Here is a 17,305-nt window from a genome sequence, read left to right as displayed (position 1 = left end):
GCATGCGTACCTTCATCGGTCGGGCATTGAGTATAAAATTTGGCAGGTTATGCTGCAGCTGTACAGAACCTTAGTTCGGCCTCATTTAGAATATTGTGTACAATTCTGGTCACCACACTGCCAGAAGGATGTGGATGCTTTGGAGAGGTAACAGAGGAGGTTTACCTGGATGTTGCCTGGTCTGGAGGGTATTAGCTATGAGGAGAGGCTGGATAAACTCGGTTTGTTCTCACTGGAGGTTGCGAGGTGACCTGATAGAGGTCTGCAAGATTATGAGTGGCATGGACAGAGTGGATAGTGGGCTTCTGTGCTCACCGCAGCGGCCCTCCTGACATGTAGCAACCTGTGCTGCATTATTAATGCTAATCATAGGAAACTGCCATACATGAAAGAGCATCTGGATAGTCAGATGCTCTTTCCTAGGGTAGAAAAGTCAAGTACTAGGGGACATAGATTTAAGGTGCGTGGGGAAAAGTTTAGAGCAGATGTATGAGGCAAATGTTTTACACCGAGGGTGGTGAATGTCTGGAACGCGCTGCCTGGGGAGGTGGTGGGAGCAGGTATGATAGCGTCATTTAAGGGGCAACTAGACGGATACATGAATAGAATGGGAATGGAAGGATACGGACTCCGTAAATGCATACGATTTTAGTGTAGGCAGGCATCATGATCAGCGCAGGCTTGGAGGGCCGAAAGGGCCTGTTCCTGTGCTACACTTTTTGTTGTTTGTTATTCTTTCACTGCCACTGAGTCAAAATCTGGGAACTCCTTTCCTGGAAGGACAGTGGGTAGACCTACACTACATGGATTGCAGTGGTTCAAGAAGGTGACTTACCACCACCTCCTCAAGGGCAATTAAGGATGGGCAATAAATGCTGGTCCAACCAGCAATGGCCACAACCCGTGAAAGAATTATTTTTTAAAAACTGACCTCTCAAAGTGCTTTGCAGCTAATTAAGTATTTCTGAAGTGTAGTCACTATTGTCATGTAGATTACTCAGCAGGCAATTTGTGAACAGCAAACCCCAACAAACAGCAATATAATAATGACCAGGTAATCTGTAATACAAATGTGAATTGAGGAATAACTATTGCCAAGAGTGCCAGAGACAACTCCCCTGTTTTTCAAAATAGTCATGATGTGGAGATGCCGGCGTTGGACTGGGGTAAGCACAGTAAGAAGTCTCACAACACCAGGTTAAAGTCCAACAGGTTTATTTGGTAGCAAATACCATAAGCTTTCGGAGCGTGCTGCTCCTTCGTCAGATGGAGTGGTCTCTGTTCTCCAACAGTGCACAGACACAGAAATCAAGTTAACATAGAACATAGAACATAGAAAGCCACAGCACAAACAGGCCCTTCGGCCCACAAGTTGCGCCGATCACATCCCCGCCTCTAGGCCTATCTATAGCCCTCAATCCCATTAAATCCCATGTACTCATCCAGAAGTCTCTTAAAAGACCCCAACGAGTTTGCCTCCACCACCACCGACGTCAGCCGATTCCACTCACCCACCACCCTCTGAGTGAAAAACTTACCCCTGACATCTCCTCTGTACCTACCCCCCAGCACCTTAAACCTGTGTCCTCTCGTAGCAACCATTTCAGCCCTTGGAAATAGCCTCTGAGAGTCTACCCTATCCAGACCTCTCAACATCTTGTAAACCTCTATCAGGTCACCTCTCATCCTTCGTCTCTCCAGGGAGAAGAGACCAAGCTCCCTCAACCTATCCTCATAAGGCATGCCCCCCAATCCAGGCAACATCCTTGTAAATCTCCTCTGCACCCTCTCAATGGCTTCAACATCTTTCCTGTAATGAGGTGACCAGAACTGCGCGCAGTACTCCAAGTGGGGTCTAACCAGGGTCCTATAAAGCTGCAGCATTATCTCCCGACTCCTAAACTCAATCCCTCGATTAATGAAGGCCAGTACGCCGTACGCCTTCTTGACCGCATCCTCCACCTGCGAGGCCGATTTAAGAGTCCTATGGACCCGGACCCCAAGGTCCTTCTGATCCTCTACACTGCTAAGAATGGTACCCTTCATATTATACTGCTGCTTCATCCCATTGGATCTGCCAAAATGGATCACCACACACTTATCCGGGTTGAAGTCCATCTGCCACTTCTCCGCCCAGTCTTGCATTCTATCTATGTCTCGCTGCAACTTCTGACATCCCTCCAAACTATCCACAACACCACCTACCTTGGTGTCGTCAGCAAACTTACCAACCCATCCCTCCACTTCCTCATCCAGGTCATTTATGAAAATGACAAACAGCAAGGGTCCCAGAACAGATCCCTGGGGCACTCCACTGGTCACTGACCTCCATGCAGAGAAAGACCCCTCCACAGCCACTCTCTGCCTTCTGCAGGCAAGCCAGTTCTGGATCCACAAGGCAACAGCCCCTTGGATCCCATGCCCTCTCACTTTCTCAAGAAGTCTTGCACCCAACCAGTAATCTAACCTGTGTTTAATGTTCCCTCCAACCACATTATCTGTACCTTTTAAGACCTGGCTGGCTGTAGAGATTTGCATTCTAATTAGTATTCTGTAACTTGATTTCTGTGTCTGTGCCCTGTTGGAGAACAGAGACCACTCCATCTGACGAAGGAGCAGCACGCTCCGAAAGCTTATGGTATTTGCTACCAAATAAACCTGTTGGACTTTAACCTGGTGTTGTGAGACTTCTTTCAAAATAGTGCCATGGATGTAGATGATTCATCACATTTCATTACAAAGGCCAAGGGAATAAAGGATGGGTTAATTATGAAAGTATTTAAAAGTGATTTGTCTGACAATGCATTTCATTTAATCCATAAAATTATAAATATGTATCAGGTAAACACAAATGACAGTCAATGAAGGAGGCTAGAGCTGGTGCAGATCAAAACCTAGTTGAATTCACAAATGAAGGGATGAGAAAGTTCTAGAAGGTTTTCTAATCTTATTTATAGTCTGGCACATCAAAATTTGAAAGAAAGGAAAAGATTGGGGCGAATGACCTCTTTCTGTATTGTAACCATTCTATGATTCTAGTACTAAGGATGTTTCCATACTGCATTCATGATTGTGGTCTTACATCCACTCTTACATCTCCGACAATCACCCCTTCATGTTCTGTCCTTGTTCATTGTAGATACCAGAGGTGAAAGATCACAGGGACATTTCAACAACCATGAAGCATGAAATGTCAGCTCTGCAAGCAGTTTATCAGTAAACATCAACAATATCACTTTGCTATTTGACTACATTAAAACGTTCATGCTCTACAAAAAGGATTTGAATTACATTTTAAACTACCTTTCGCCCCAACTGCAATGATTCCAAACATTATCATCTGCTGCCAGATTCTCACGACATTTGATGTTGTTACGGAGCTTTCAAAGCCATGGGCTTATCCATAGACAGCAAGGAAGAAAAGAAACACTCAACAGAAATGCAGTATAAAATACATTTTCACTGGCGTGGGCATCAACGTAAACAAACGAATATCCCCCATCCTATAGCACATGTTGCGTCAGCTCATTTAAAAACTCATACATCCATGCATTTCTATATACATGACCACAGATACAAATACTAAAAATGTGCAATTCCCTCGCAAAATATGGATACATTGCCTAAATCCTGAGAGCGAATGGCTCATTCTTTCTTATGGAATTCTGCTCTTTTGATTCCTTTTCATTTCAAAGTTTAAATATGATAATACAATGATTAGCCAAGCTGTTTCAACAGCCCCCAGTCCGGAACTAAAGAGTTTATGTTCTTAACGTGACTGATTCTGAACACAAAACAATGTCAGACTGAATCGGAATGTGTCAAATACTGTATGGTTTAATACGGATGTTGTTAGCATTGTTAGATTTAAACACATTGATTGAAAGTCCAATTAACCAATTTGTACATCCAGTGGCAAAGATGAAATATGCTTGAGAGGGCTTTATTTGTTCGACTCACAACCACATCGGGAATGCAATATAAACATATAGGAACTGTATGTTCCACTCCATATGTAACGCAGTACCATTCAGGCAGTACCGGTAAACAACAATTACTAATAACTGAGTATTCATATCTGTGCGCGTCTGAAAAAGTCTCCATCACCGATGTTCAATGTGTGATGTCTAAAAGGGCAGCTTGTCCTTTATTGCTGCAGTGATGATGTAGGGTGATTGATTGATTTGTGAAAACGTGACACCTGTTGTGGTGAACCATTGTTGGTTACCACCAGGAGTGCTGAGCCATGGTTTGGCCAGCATTATGAGTCTGTAGATATGTTACTGTTGGGGTTAGGGTTGGGCTGTTCTACCTGGTAATATAGTCCTATGGTACACTCCAGTTGGCTCTGCCTTCCGGGAGAGGTATAAAGGTCACTGCTCTGCCTGGTGACCCTTTAGTCTGGGATTGTATATTGTATATAGTAGCTCCGTTATTGTTGGTAATAAAAGCCTTTATTTCCCGGGTACATCCTGCCTCCCGTGTGATTTATCGCGCATCACCTGTGCTTTACAATTTTTATCTTGGAGTTTGTTTTCCCTCTGCTGCCATTTAATGACTACCTTGGGCTGTGGATTTAGAACCAACATTGTTTTCGTCCCCTCTGGGATTGATGTACTACAGAATCGACTTTATTTACAAGTTCATTTCATAAAATCTTCATAGAATCCCTACAGTGCAGAAGGAGGCCATTCGACCCATCGAGCCTGCAATGACAACGATTACAACTGAGCCCATAAAGGAGATATTTGGTCAGATTTGGTCAAAAGCCTGGTCAAAGAGGTAGGTTTTAAGGAGTGTCTTAATGGAGATGGTGAGGCAGCAAGGTGTAGGGAAGGAATTCCAGAGTTTGGGGCCCAGACAACTGAAGGCGGAGGCACCAACTAAAATCTGGAATGGTCAAGAGTTCACAATTAAAGGAGTGGAACTATCTTGGAATGAAGGGATTTGAAAGTAAGGGTGCCAATTGTAAAATCAAGGCTTTGCTTGATCTGAAGCTATTGTAGGTCAGTGAGCATAGGGGAGTAGGTGAGCAGGACTTAGAAACATGGAAAGAGGTGGCATGGTGGCACAGTTGTCAGCACTGCTGCCTCACAGCGCCAGGGTCCCAGGTTCAATTCCGGCTTTGGATCACTGTCTGTGTGGATTTTGCACATTCTCCCCGTGTCTGCATGGTTTCCTTTTGGTACTCCGGTTTTCTCCCACAGTTCAAAGATGTGCGGGTTAGGTTGATTGGCCACGCTAAATTGACCCTAGTGTCAGGGGGATTAGCAGGGTAAATGCATAGGTTTGCAGGAATAGGGCCTGGGTGGGATTGTGGTCAGTACAGACCTGGTGGGCTGAATGGCCTCCTTCTGTACTGTAGGGATTCTATGAAACTAGGAGCAGGAGTAGGCCCTTTGAGCCTGCTCTGCCATTCAGTATGATCATAGCTGGTCATTGATCTCAATGCCATGTTCCTACTTTCTCCCCATTCTCCATGAAACCATTAAAATCTAAAAAAGATTATCTATCTTTTTCCTGAATACATTCAGTGACCTGGCTTCCACAGCTTTCTGTGGTAGAGAACTCCACAGGTTATTGACCTTCTCATCTCAGTCCTAAATGATCTACCTCATATCCTGAGACTGTGTCCCCTAGATTCCCCAACCAGAGAAAACATCCTCCCTGCATCTAGCCTGTCCAACCCCATTAGAATTTTATAAGTTTCAATCAAATCTCCTCGCATCCTTCCAAATTCCAGTGAATACAAGCCCAGTCGAACCAACCATTTGTCATAGGACTGTCCCACCAACCCCAATGTCAGCCTAGTGAACCTCCACTGCACTCTCTCTATGGCAAGTATATCCTTTCTTAGCTAGGGAGACCAAAACTGCACACATTACTCCAGGTATGGTCTCATCAAGGCCCTGTATAACTGCAGTAAGACATCTCTACTTCTGAACTCAAATCCTGTTGCAATGAAGGCCAACTTACCATTTACCATGAGGGGAATTTCACAGTAACTTCATTGCAGTGTTAATGTAGGCCTTGTGACTAATAAATTAATAAACTTTATAAAACTATACCTTCCTAATTGCTTGCTGCACCTACCTCTCCACTTTCATTGACTGTTGCACAAAGACACCAAGATTCCTTTGTACAGTCACAATTCCCAACATACCACCATTTAAGTAATACTCTTCCTTTCTGCTCTTAACACCAAAGTATATAACTTCACATTTAGACTTGGTGAGTGCTGAGACACGGGCAGCAGAGTTTTTGATTATCTCAGGTTTATAGAGGATAGAATGTGGAGGTCAGCCAAGAGTGGCAAGTCTAGTGGGAACAGTAGCATGAATGAGCTGAGACAGGGCAAAGTCAGATGATTTTACAGAGGTAGAAACAGATGGTCCTAGTGATGGAGCAAATACGTGGTTGGAAGTTCATCTCGGGGTCAAATAAGACCCCAAGGTTATAAACAGAATGGTTTAGTTTTAGAATGTTGCCAGGGAAAGGCAGAGTCAGTAGCTGGGAACAACATAGGAACATAGGAATTAGGAGCAGAAGTAGGCAAATTCAACCCTTCGAGCCTGCTCCGCCATTCAATCAGATCATGATTGATCATTCCCCGGTCTCAAATCCATCTCCCCATCTGCACCCCATTTCATTTATTCCCTTTTTTATTAGAAATATATCTTATTTCCTTTTTGAAAACCATTCAATGATTCAGGCTCCACCGCGCATGGGGCAGTGAGTTCCACAAATTCATCACCCTTTGCAAGAAATAGCTCCTCCTCATCTCAGTTTTAAATCCACCGCCGCCCAACCTATATCTGTGACCTCTTGTTCAAGATTGCCCACAAGGGGAAACATTTGGTCTACATTTACCCTTTCAATCCCTTTTAAAATTTTATATACCTTGAGCAGATCCTCTCTCATCCTTCTAAACTCCAGCGAGTATGAGCCCAATCTGCTTAATCTCTCCGAATACCCAACCCTTTCATCCCCAGAATCAATCTGGTGAACCTCCTCTGAATTGCCTCCAATACCACCACATCTTTCCTCAAATTAGGAGACCAAAACTGGACACAATACCCCAGATGTGGTCTTACCAACACCCAGTGCCGGATTTAGGCATAAGCTAAACAAGCTACAACTTAGGGCCTCACAATCCGCAGGGGCCTCACAAAATTTCAGAAGGTTTACAATGAAGAGAACATTTAAGAGCGGATACCAGAAAAGAAAAAGAAAGCACCAGCTTGAAGAGCAACTCAAAAAATTACCAAAAGTTGACAATTACTTTACTCCAGAAACAGATAAGGATCCACAAACCCAAGGTGATCAGCAAAGTCCAAAACAACCACAGCCTAGTGCCTCTGCTACTGAGACAACAGTCTGGAATCTCAGCTGAGGAAAACACTGGAAGTGATGCAAATGTGAGTGTTACAGAGCCAACATCCAGAGTTGAAACAACAAAATTCACGAAACTCAATGATGTAGGTCAATGGGGTGTCTTAACCGAGGATGAACTCCTCGGTAATCAGTAAATGCATTCATTTGAAAATAATTTGTATTTTTCACTTTAAATACCTTGCTATTAAATAATTAAAAGGCATAATTATGTTTTCAATTTTTTTGTGGCGACCCAAGGTCCTGTTTTGGTATGCACCTTTGTGAGACCTTTTGGTGTAACTTTTTAACAAGGGGCCTCCAAGCTTTATATAGCTTAGGGCCTCACCAAGTCTAAATCCGGCACTGCCAACACCCCGTACAATTGCAACAACACTTCTCTACTTTAATACTCTTGGAGAACAGGGTTTGGAGTGGGATCAAACACAACTATCTAATGTGAGGAAATTCCTGTTCATAATTGGGGCGGCACGGTAGCACAGTGGTTAGCACTGCTGCTTCACAGCTCCCGGGTTCGATTCCCGGCTCGGGTCACTGTCTGTGTGGAGTTTGCACATTCTCCTCGAGTCTGCGTGGGTTTCCTCCGGGTGCTCCGGTTTCCTCCCACAGTCCAAAGATGTGCGGGTTAGGTTGATTGGCCAGGTTAAAAAAAAAATTGCCCCTTAGAGTCCTGAGATGTGTAGGTTAGAGGGATTAGTGGGTAAATATGTGGGGGTAGGGCCTGGGTGGGATTGTGGTCGGTGCACACTCGATGGGCCGAATGGCCTCCTTCTGCACTGTAGGGTTTCTATGATTTCTATGAAATTACATAACTACGCATAACAAAAATTACCTTATGTGTTTTAATACCCTCATTAACGATTTTACTTGAAGGCCTCATCTTCTCCAAAATGTCTGATCTTGATCTTGGGTGGCACGGTGGCACAGTGGTTAACATTGCTGCCTCACAGCACAAGGGAATTGGGTTCGATTCCTGCCTCGGGCGATTGTGTGCAGTTTGCACGTTCTCCCTGTGTCTGTGTGGGTTTCCTCAGGCTACTCTGGTTTCCTCCCACAGTACAAAGATATGCAGGTTAGGTGGATTGGCCATGATAATTTGCCCCTTAGTGTTCCAAGATGTGTCGGTTAGGGGGATTAGTGGAGTAAATGCGTGGGGTTACAGGGATACGGTGGGAATGAGCCTGGGAAAGATGCTCTGTTATAGAGTCAGTACAGACTTGATGGGCTGAATGGCCTCCTTTTGCACTGCAGGGATTCTGTGATTCTATGAACATGATAATTTTGTCTGGAGAAATGCTTTGCAAGTTAAGGGTTGATCTTCTAGCTTCACCGTAATTATCTTTCAAAATCTTTTAAAGAAAAGCTACAGGTTAAATTGCCATCAGTAAACATTGGAAAATGTCAGCAGGTCTGACAGCATCTGTGGAGAGAGAACAGAGCCAACCTTTTTAGTCTGAATGACCTTTCGTCAGAGCTGCTCGAAACATTAACTCTGTTCTCTCTCCACAGATGCTGTCAGACCTGCTGAGTTTTTTCAGAATTTTCTGTTTTTCTTTCAGATTCCAGCATCCACAGTAATTTGCTTTCATCATTAAGCATTGGTTGGGCATCGAATAAAAAGGGGAACATAAAAAGGGGGGAGGAGGCCTAGAAAGTGAGACGAAAAATTTCTAATTTCTCAAGCCTTCATTGCCTCCAACACTGATCATGCAGAGTTCGGAAAGAAATGTATCCTAGTGCCCTACTGGCCGGGAGTTGTGCAACATTGAACTTTAACAGGCTTCCAGCATTTTAGAATATTTGCTGTGTATAATATCGAACTTCAGATGATGAATTTTGTATTATCATTCTAGAGATATGTCCGTCATCAGCAAAGCCAATTGCTCATCCCTGAGAAGGTGGTGGTGAGCCACTTTATTGAATGTCTGTAGTCCATGTGGCCCCGGTTGCAAATCAATCTTATTTAAAAAGGCCCAGAAATAACTTGCAAGCTCTTACTTTAACATAGGGATTCACACCCAAGCACAGGGGATAGGGGCAGTTTCAGCAGTGCACTGTGCTGTCATCAAGGGAAAATGATTTTTTAATCATTGGATGTGGGTATTGCTGGCTGGGCCAGCATTTATTGCCAAATCTGAAGGACCCTTGAACTGAGTGGCTTGTTTAGGCCATTTTAGAGGGCTTTCATGGATCTGGAGTCACATGTAGCCCAGACGAATAAGGATGGCTAATTTCCCCTTCTCTACCAGCTAGGTTTTTACAATAATGGTCATCATTAGACTTTTAATTCCGGATTTTTATTTAATTCAAATTTCACCATCTGTCATGGTGGGATTCAAACTCGGGTGCCAACAGCCTGACCCTGGATTATTCAGTGACAATACCCACTGCCTCCTCCATTGTTATAGAATATCTTAATTTGTTCATTTGTTTCTGTAAGTCACTGGAGATGGCCTGGCAAATCATTTAGTTTCAGCAATAGTCAATGTATTCGAGACAATGGTCCCTTTCTGTAATTCATTTCGAATGGCACAGAAGACTATAGTGCTTCTTATGAATAGAACTGAAATAGATTCGGTTTCAGAAAAAAATCATAATTGTTTCCATATGCTGCACATTAGCACTACATATCACTGAACTGAATGAAGAACTTCTGTCCTCAATTTTATAAGTGAACCCAGATAACCGATTCCTAACTTTCAAAGTACAAATTCCTTATTCATGGGTGGCACAGTGGCAGTGGTTAGCACTGCTGCCTCACTCATCAGAGACCCAGATTCGATTCCTGGCCTGGGCCACAGTCTGTGCGGAGTCTGCAAGTTCTCCCCAAGTCTGCATCGGTTTCCTCCGGGTACTCCAGTTTCCTCTCAGTTCGAAAGATGTGCTGCTTAGATGCGTTAGCTATGCTAAATTCTCCCTCAGTGCGCCCGAACAGGCGCCGGTGTGTGGTGACTATGGGATTTTCACAGTAACTTCATTGCACTGTTAATGTAAGCCTAGTTGTGACACTAATAAACTTTAAAAACTTTATTTAAACGTATATACAGTATTCATATCAATTTAGCCTGACCACGCTGTTTTGATAATGTATCATGTATAATCCACCCCACTGTTTTATTTCTTATTGACTCTTCCTGCTTGCATTAGTTAAGTGACAGCAGAGAGTTCATTTTAAAAAAACGCTGTGTTGAATAATGAAATTTTGTTTGCCACATTGCATTGGACGTGGCTCCACCAGAGGTGGTGCATGCGTGGCTGAGCAGTTCCGGTAGCTGGTGAGTCTGCCTGTGGCAAACACATGTGAATGTGTGTGTGTGCGAGAGAGTTGGGAAAATGCCTGTCAGATTTCGCTTTTAAATGGAAACATATAGTCGGCATCAGGCGCAGCGCCTTGTCATTCTAGCGCCGCTCATTCAATTCTAGGTATAAACTCCAGCGCACAGAAGCAATTGACCACGCGGCTCTGAAATCCTCAGCTTTACTGGGGGAGTTACTGGAAACATATTAAAACATGAGCGCACTTAGAACTTAATATAATTATTTCAATGAAGCAGCACTTCTGATTGAGGCGTGGCCACTGATCCCGCAGCAAGTGCTATGAGCCATCTGATGCAGTGGTGTCCTTTCCCATTGAGAAACTGGCTCAATTTGTAACTGTGTACCTTCCCTGTCCTGTTTTATTTTACACAGTTGGTGCTGTGCAAGCTTTTCAGTCGCGATGTCTGGAGGTCGCGGCCGAGGCAGAGGACAATTCACTTTTAACATCGAAGCTATCGGCTTTTCCCGGGGCGAGGTTTTACCTGAGACTAGATGTCAACCTCTCCCTTTATTTCCGGTAAGTGTTAGCAGAGGATTTTATTTTAAAGGGGCAATGTCACTTTGGGGAACACGTTGACAATTTTTGGCTGTATCATGGCTTTCTATACAGGGAAAGCATGAACGCGATTCTTTTATTTAAGACCATCTCTTCATGCTGCCTTGGTTTACTAAAATAGATGTTAATGATTCTCGCACTCTATGTTCAAACTCATCTGAATACAACCAGCCTGGTTGCATTATAACGAAAAAAAAGCATTTGAAACTTTTTTTTGGGCCATCTGTTGGGAGTCATTGAGGGCAGATTTCATCAGACAGGAAAATCGAGCAGCGTGTTAAACAGGCGGCCGGTCCTCAGATCACACGTTTCATGCAGCCGGGAACGCTGAATTTTTACTCCTACTGTCTCTTTAAATAAAGTGTTAACTGTAACATGTCTTTTTAAGACTCTGACCTTTTTTTGAATAAGGTGGTGAAATGCTATAAACTATCACCGTGATGTCACTCAATCTATTGCAGTGATGTAATAAATCCCAGGGTTAAAATGTCCAAACCATGTTGCAAAAGTTCACATTGCAGTACTGAAATTAGACGCGGTGCATTTTTTGTTTGGCCATTGGGTGGTACTGCGGTTGAGTTTTCAGAGCATGCTCAATAATGCTTAGAATTAGCAATGTGACTGCTTCGCTGCAATTTCTACAAGTTGCCACAAACCTTTGCACGAAAATGTATGTTCAAAAAAACATACTAAACATGAGCCTTGATGAATTCACTAGTTCATGCCTGCTATTAGCGACTGTTTTATTGTGAAAAGGATACACTGCCTAAATGTCATCTTTATTCCCTTAAACAGCATCATTTCTCATGCATGATGAAATCTAATGACAGCAGGAAAGTGGGGCTATAGGGCTTAATGTTATACAAGGCTATCAAGGAGATATGGTAATTCTAGCAATGGAAACTCCAGATCATAGAATCCCTACAGTGCAGAAGGAGGCCATTCAGCCCATCGAGTCTGCACCAAATCTCCAACAGAGCATCTTACCCAGCCCCACCCCCACCCCATTCCTTTAAACCTATGCATTTACGCTGCTAATTCCCCCAACCTACATTTCTTGGGACAATAAAGGGCAATTTAGCATAGCCAATCCACCTAACCTGCACATCTTTGGACTGTAGGAGGAAACTGGAGCACCCGGAGGAAATCCACACAGATATGGGGAGAATGTGCAAACTCCACACCGACAGTCACCAAAGGCTGGACTCAAACTCAGGTCCCTGACGCTGTGAGGCAGCAGAGCTGCCCACCAGGCTGATCAACTATGAACTGTTTATTTACAAACAGGCTATGCTTTCTCAACTTTCAAATCCAAGAAGAGGACAAAAGCCTGCACTCTTTTTTAGGCCATATCTTATTGGATGAATAGGTCATGTGATCAAATCAGAGCTCACCCCTTAAAGGGGTCACGCTCCAACAATAATCCTTAATGCATTTTATGCTGTTCTTGATTTTTATGTTGTTGAACTTGTGATCTTCCTGTAACTGGCTCAAATGTGATTTCTTTTTCGATCCAAGTAATACATTCAGAACATGTGAAAGAATACAAAATATAAACAGAGCAATAAGGGCAGGAGTAGACCAGACAGCCCTTTGAACATGCCCAGCTCCTCAGTATGATTATGGCTGATCATCAGGTTTCACACCAGTTTCCTGCCAGCTCAATCTGACCACTCTACTAAGGGAAATCCATTCCATCTGGCTCCTCATAATTTTATATACCCCAAATAAATGTCCCCTTAGCCTTCGCTCTACCATAGAAAACAATTGCAGCCTATCCAATATTTTCTTATAGCTAATGTTCTCCAATCCTGGCAGCATCCTTATAAATTCCTCTGCATCCTATATGGATGTTGTCATACATTCGGTGACAGTGATATGTGGAGGATGCCACAGAGCAGGATGTTATTGTTGGCAATGGGTTTACTATAAGTTGCAGGGTTTTTTTATGTACCGCATTTATTCAATCTGACTTGTAAACCTAACAATTATAAAACCTGGCATAAAATTCTGTCATAGCTAACCCTATAGGCAGTACACATTTGAGACCCACGTTTTAATTGTGGCACAGTGGTTAGCACTGCTGCCTCATAGCTCCAGAGACCTGGGGTTCAATTCCTGGCTTGGGTCACTGTCTGTGTGGAGTTTGCACGTTCTCCCCGTGTCTGCATGGGTTTCCTCCGGGTGGTCCGGTTTCCTCCCACAGTCCAAAGATGTGTGGGTTAGGTGCATTGGCCATGCAAAATTGCCCCTTAGTGTCCCAGCATAGGTTAGAGGGATTAGCGGGGTAAATATGTGGGATTATGGATAGGACCTGAGTGGGATTGTTGTCAGTGCAGACTCAATGAGCCGAATGGCCTCCCTCTGCACTGTAGGGATTCTATGAGTGGGGGGAGTCAGAGGGAATACTTGTTACTGGGTAGCTCACACATTTAATGAACTCTTCAGTAATAGAATGGGAAAGCCCAAGATCTTTCTCCGTTAAAGTAGGTTTTTGAATGATGGAGGAAGGGGAAAATATATGCTGGAAAAATAAAACTATTTTTACCCTCAATACCAAAGATTAATTTTTTCAATGAAACAAATGTTGGAATTCTGTGCTGGAAAAAATGGTATGCAATTTGGTATATCGAAAATGTATGTTTGTATCAGGTATGTGCCTATCTAGTTCCAGCTATATTATTGCCTCATATTTTTGTGCTCTATGATAACCTACATTACCAATCTGTAGCCCACAGAATTTAAGCCTGTCCCCTTGAATACAGGGGAAGATGTAAACTACCTTCTGGCCTTGAAGCAAGAGCTAAGAGGAGCCAGCAAGAAACTGCCTTATTACATTGAAAGTGCCATTGCAAAGAAAGGTAAGGAATAGTGTGCTGCATTTACATATCAGAAAAGTTTCCATAGATACAGCTATAGAGGGAACTTGAAATATTGGCAAGAAATTGCATTGAATTTGCAGAATTAGAAATAGGCCATTCACTTTAACAGGTACATGGTGGTAAGTATGGGCAACACAACAATTTCTAGTATCTTGTTGACTTTTTTTGATTTGTCAAGAGTCTTGGAATTTAATTATTTTTTGGGGCACCTGTTTAGACAATTTTCCGCATCTTAAAACACCCATGTTCCTTCACTGTCGCTGGATCAAATTCCTGGAAGTTCCTTAACAGCATCGTGGGTGTATCTACATCACATGGATTGCAGCAGTTTAAAGAAGGCAGAAATTAGGGAAGGGCAGTAAATGTTGGTCCAGCCCGTGATATCCACACTTCACGAATGAATGAAAAACAACTTGATCCACAGCATGGGGATCCCTGCAGCTGTTTTTGCAAAGGAGGAAGAGGAGGAAATGGACCTGAGGAAGGGAATATAAATGAACATAAAGGCACCAGGATGTGGACTTTTCATCACCCAAAAAAAGGTTATGTTCAAATCCCAACAAAGCAGGTTGAGAATTTCCATTTTGTTCAAACAAAATCTTTGGATATCAATTAATTAGTGAACATGAAGATATTGGATTGTAGTAAAAACCAAAATGGTTTATTATGTTCCTTCCTTTAAGGAAGAAAACCTAACATCCTTACCTGATGCTGCCTGTATGTAGCACTGATTTGTTATATAACAGAATATTTATTCTTTGATAATTCACCTGCAAACAAGATTCCGATCAAACATTTACTATTTAAATTCAAATTTATAATATTGTTGATCTTATTCTTTTGAGTCCTTAAGACATATGTTGAAAAAATATTTTGCCCTTTTGATATTTCAAGATTGTTGATTGTTAACCGCCTTGTGCAGTGCCTTGTAAAGACTCCATCTGGGACAAACTAAGGATGGACAATCAATGGCCTTGCCAGTGACGTCCACGTCTGGAGAATGAGTGAAAAGGAAACAATCTAGATAGGCCTAACAATGAAAGGGTTGCGTAAAGCTCAGAAAGCAAGTATTTCGAGTATAAATGTGGAAGGCTATGTGTGTTATGGACATGGTTTTGCAGGTCAGTGCAGACGAAAAGAAGAAGACTTAAGGGTCTCCCTTCCTTATCCAAGCTTCATGCACTCTGTTCAAACTGAACCGCATGCTTCTGAAGAATGGACTTTGTACCCAAAGATGGCACAATGTTTTGCCTACCACTTCATCAAGGTGCTTAACAAGGATGGCATATCTGCCTTTTCAGACTTTGTAATCACTTTTTCCAACATTTTCAGTAAAGCTTCTCTCCGAACCATGCATATCAATAGCTCCACGGGTAAAAACCGTGTACTTTTCAAGTTTCAAGCTCTTGCACTCTTAAGACGTTTGTAAAGAAATTGCACTTTCTGCTCCCATTGCTTCAGACGGGCCGTGGACTATTCAAATGGAGAATGTGCAAATTCGAATTAATTTTTTCAGTAATCTGGCCATGCATTGTGCATCGTGCATTCACTGATATCACACCAGGGGTATGATTTGATGCAGGATGTAGAGAAGTGGGTTTGGTTAGGAATTCGTCCACCTGGGAAATGGATATCAATTATAATTTTTTAATACTTTGTTATAGTTTTTTTATGGATGACTATATTAATGCGATAACTTGCTTTATAAACTAATTTGAATAATTTTGTTTGAGAGGCAAGAAATTGGTAAAAACACAAATGCTTCCAAAAAAAATCATTGAAACTCTTTTAGATTTTGACCAGGCTCAGATGAGGGGTCATTGGAAAGGAGCAGTGGGGTCATTAATAGTGAGAGAATGTGAGAGGAGCAACTGGGCCATTATCATTGAGAATGTGAGAGGAGCAGCAGAACCATTAACAAGGAGAGGGTTTGAGAGGAGTAACGGGGCGATTAGCAGTGAGAGAGTCCAAGAGGAGCGGTGAGGCCATTGACAGGGAGAGGACAAACACGTCTGCAATAGGTATTTTCAGTTTGAGGAAGTTTTGCTCAGAGTCATGCTGGAGGCAGAGCTTGTGGACACTGTGATGCATCAGGAAGGGGAAAGTTACCTTCCTGGAGGTGGTCACACTCTAGTTGGGCAGAACTTTCAAGTTGGTATGTGATAAAGGACAGGAGGGCATGGCTGCAGGTCAGGCAGGTATGAGGACCCAGCATGCAATGATGGAGGAGCCTCAGTTTCTGACTTTGTCCAACAGGTACACACTTGCTACCTGTGTGGATGAGGACAAGGATTGCAAAATGGATGAACATACTGACAATGGTGAAGGATGTCATTTAAGTGGGTGGGGCAAAGAGGAATTTGGTAGTGATAGGAGACCATATAGTCAGGGGATAGATATTGTTCTCTGCAGCCGCGGCCTGGAGCTCTGAATGTTGTGCTGCCTGCTCTGTGCAGAGGTTAAGGGCACCTCCTCAAGGCTTGAGGGGAACTTGGAGTGAGAGGGGGAGGATCCAGTTGTCGTGGTTTATGTGGGAACCAGGAATGATGTTCTAGTAAGAGAATTTGAGGAATCGGGTTCCAAATTATAATGCAGAACATCAAAGGTAATCGTCGCTGGATTATTATCTGAGCAAGGTATTAATTAGCAGAGGATAAAGCAGATTAGAGAATTAAACAGGTGGTTCAAAGAGTGGTGTGGGAAGATTCATGAGGCACTGGCATTAGTACTCGGTGGTGGAGAGGGAGGAAGAGTCAGCTATTCTGTTGGGATGGACTGTGCTAGAACTGGACTGGGACCAGAATCCTGGCCAGTTGTATAGCTAGGGTTGTGGACAGGGCTTTAAACTAAGAGTGGGGTGGGGCTGAGGAATGGTTCGGATGAAGAGAAGCTTAGAAATCCAAAGAGAAAGCTTGACCTTTCTCTACCTCGACCTATCAGAGCACGATAGGAGTGTGGGTAAAGACAAGCTGAGTGGGACAGGAAGGGACAAAGTCCAACAAAAATTGTACCTCTGTGAACGAGGTTATTGCAGGGAATAGAAGTAAGAAAATATAATTAATGGCTCTTTGTATGAAGCATCCACAATAAGATAGATGAATTAGTGGCACAAATCGAGATAAACAATTTTGATCTAATCACCATTACAGAGATGGTT

General features: G+C 43.0%; 2 protein-coding genes across 2 annotated transcripts in view; one reads left to right on the top strand and one right to left on the bottom strand.

The window, feature by feature from the left end:
• The window catches only part of LOC144494677 (ATP-dependent clpX-like chaperone, mitochondrial), a 45,167-nt gene extending 39,006 nt beyond the window's left edge, over positions 1–6,161 (bottom strand). The window contains exon 1 of the mRNA XM_078213880.1: positions 6,094–6,161. Coding sequence (XP_078070006.1) covers positions 6,094–6,161 — 68 coding nt within the window. The remainder of the gene's footprint in view (positions 1–6,093) is intronic.
• A 4,623-nt stretch (positions 6,162–10,784) lies between these two features.
• The window catches only part of polr3g (polymerase (RNA) III (DNA directed) polypeptide G), a 30,694-nt gene continuing 24,173 nt past the window's right edge, over positions 10,785–17,305 (top strand). Inside the window, exons 1-3 of the mRNA XM_078215419.1 lie at positions 10,785–10,815; positions 11,083–11,227; positions 13,998–14,127. Of these exons, the coding sequence (XP_078071545.1) occupies positions 11,111–11,227; positions 13,998–14,127 (247 nt within the window). The 5' untranslated portion in view covers positions 10,785–10,815; positions 11,083–11,110. The remainder of the gene's footprint in view (positions 10,816–11,082; positions 11,228–13,997; positions 14,128–17,305) is intronic.

This window comes from Mustelus asterias, chromosome 6 (assembly GCF_964213995.1).
Source record: "Mustelus asterias chromosome 6, sMusAst1.hap1.1, whole genome shotgun sequence".
In the NCBI taxonomy this organism is placed as follows: domain Eukaryota; kingdom Metazoa; phylum Chordata; class Chondrichthyes; order Carcharhiniformes; family Triakidae; genus Mustelus; species Mustelus asterias.
Note: the sequence above shows the minus strand (reverse complement) of the source record. Positions and strands in the feature narration are given on the sequence as shown.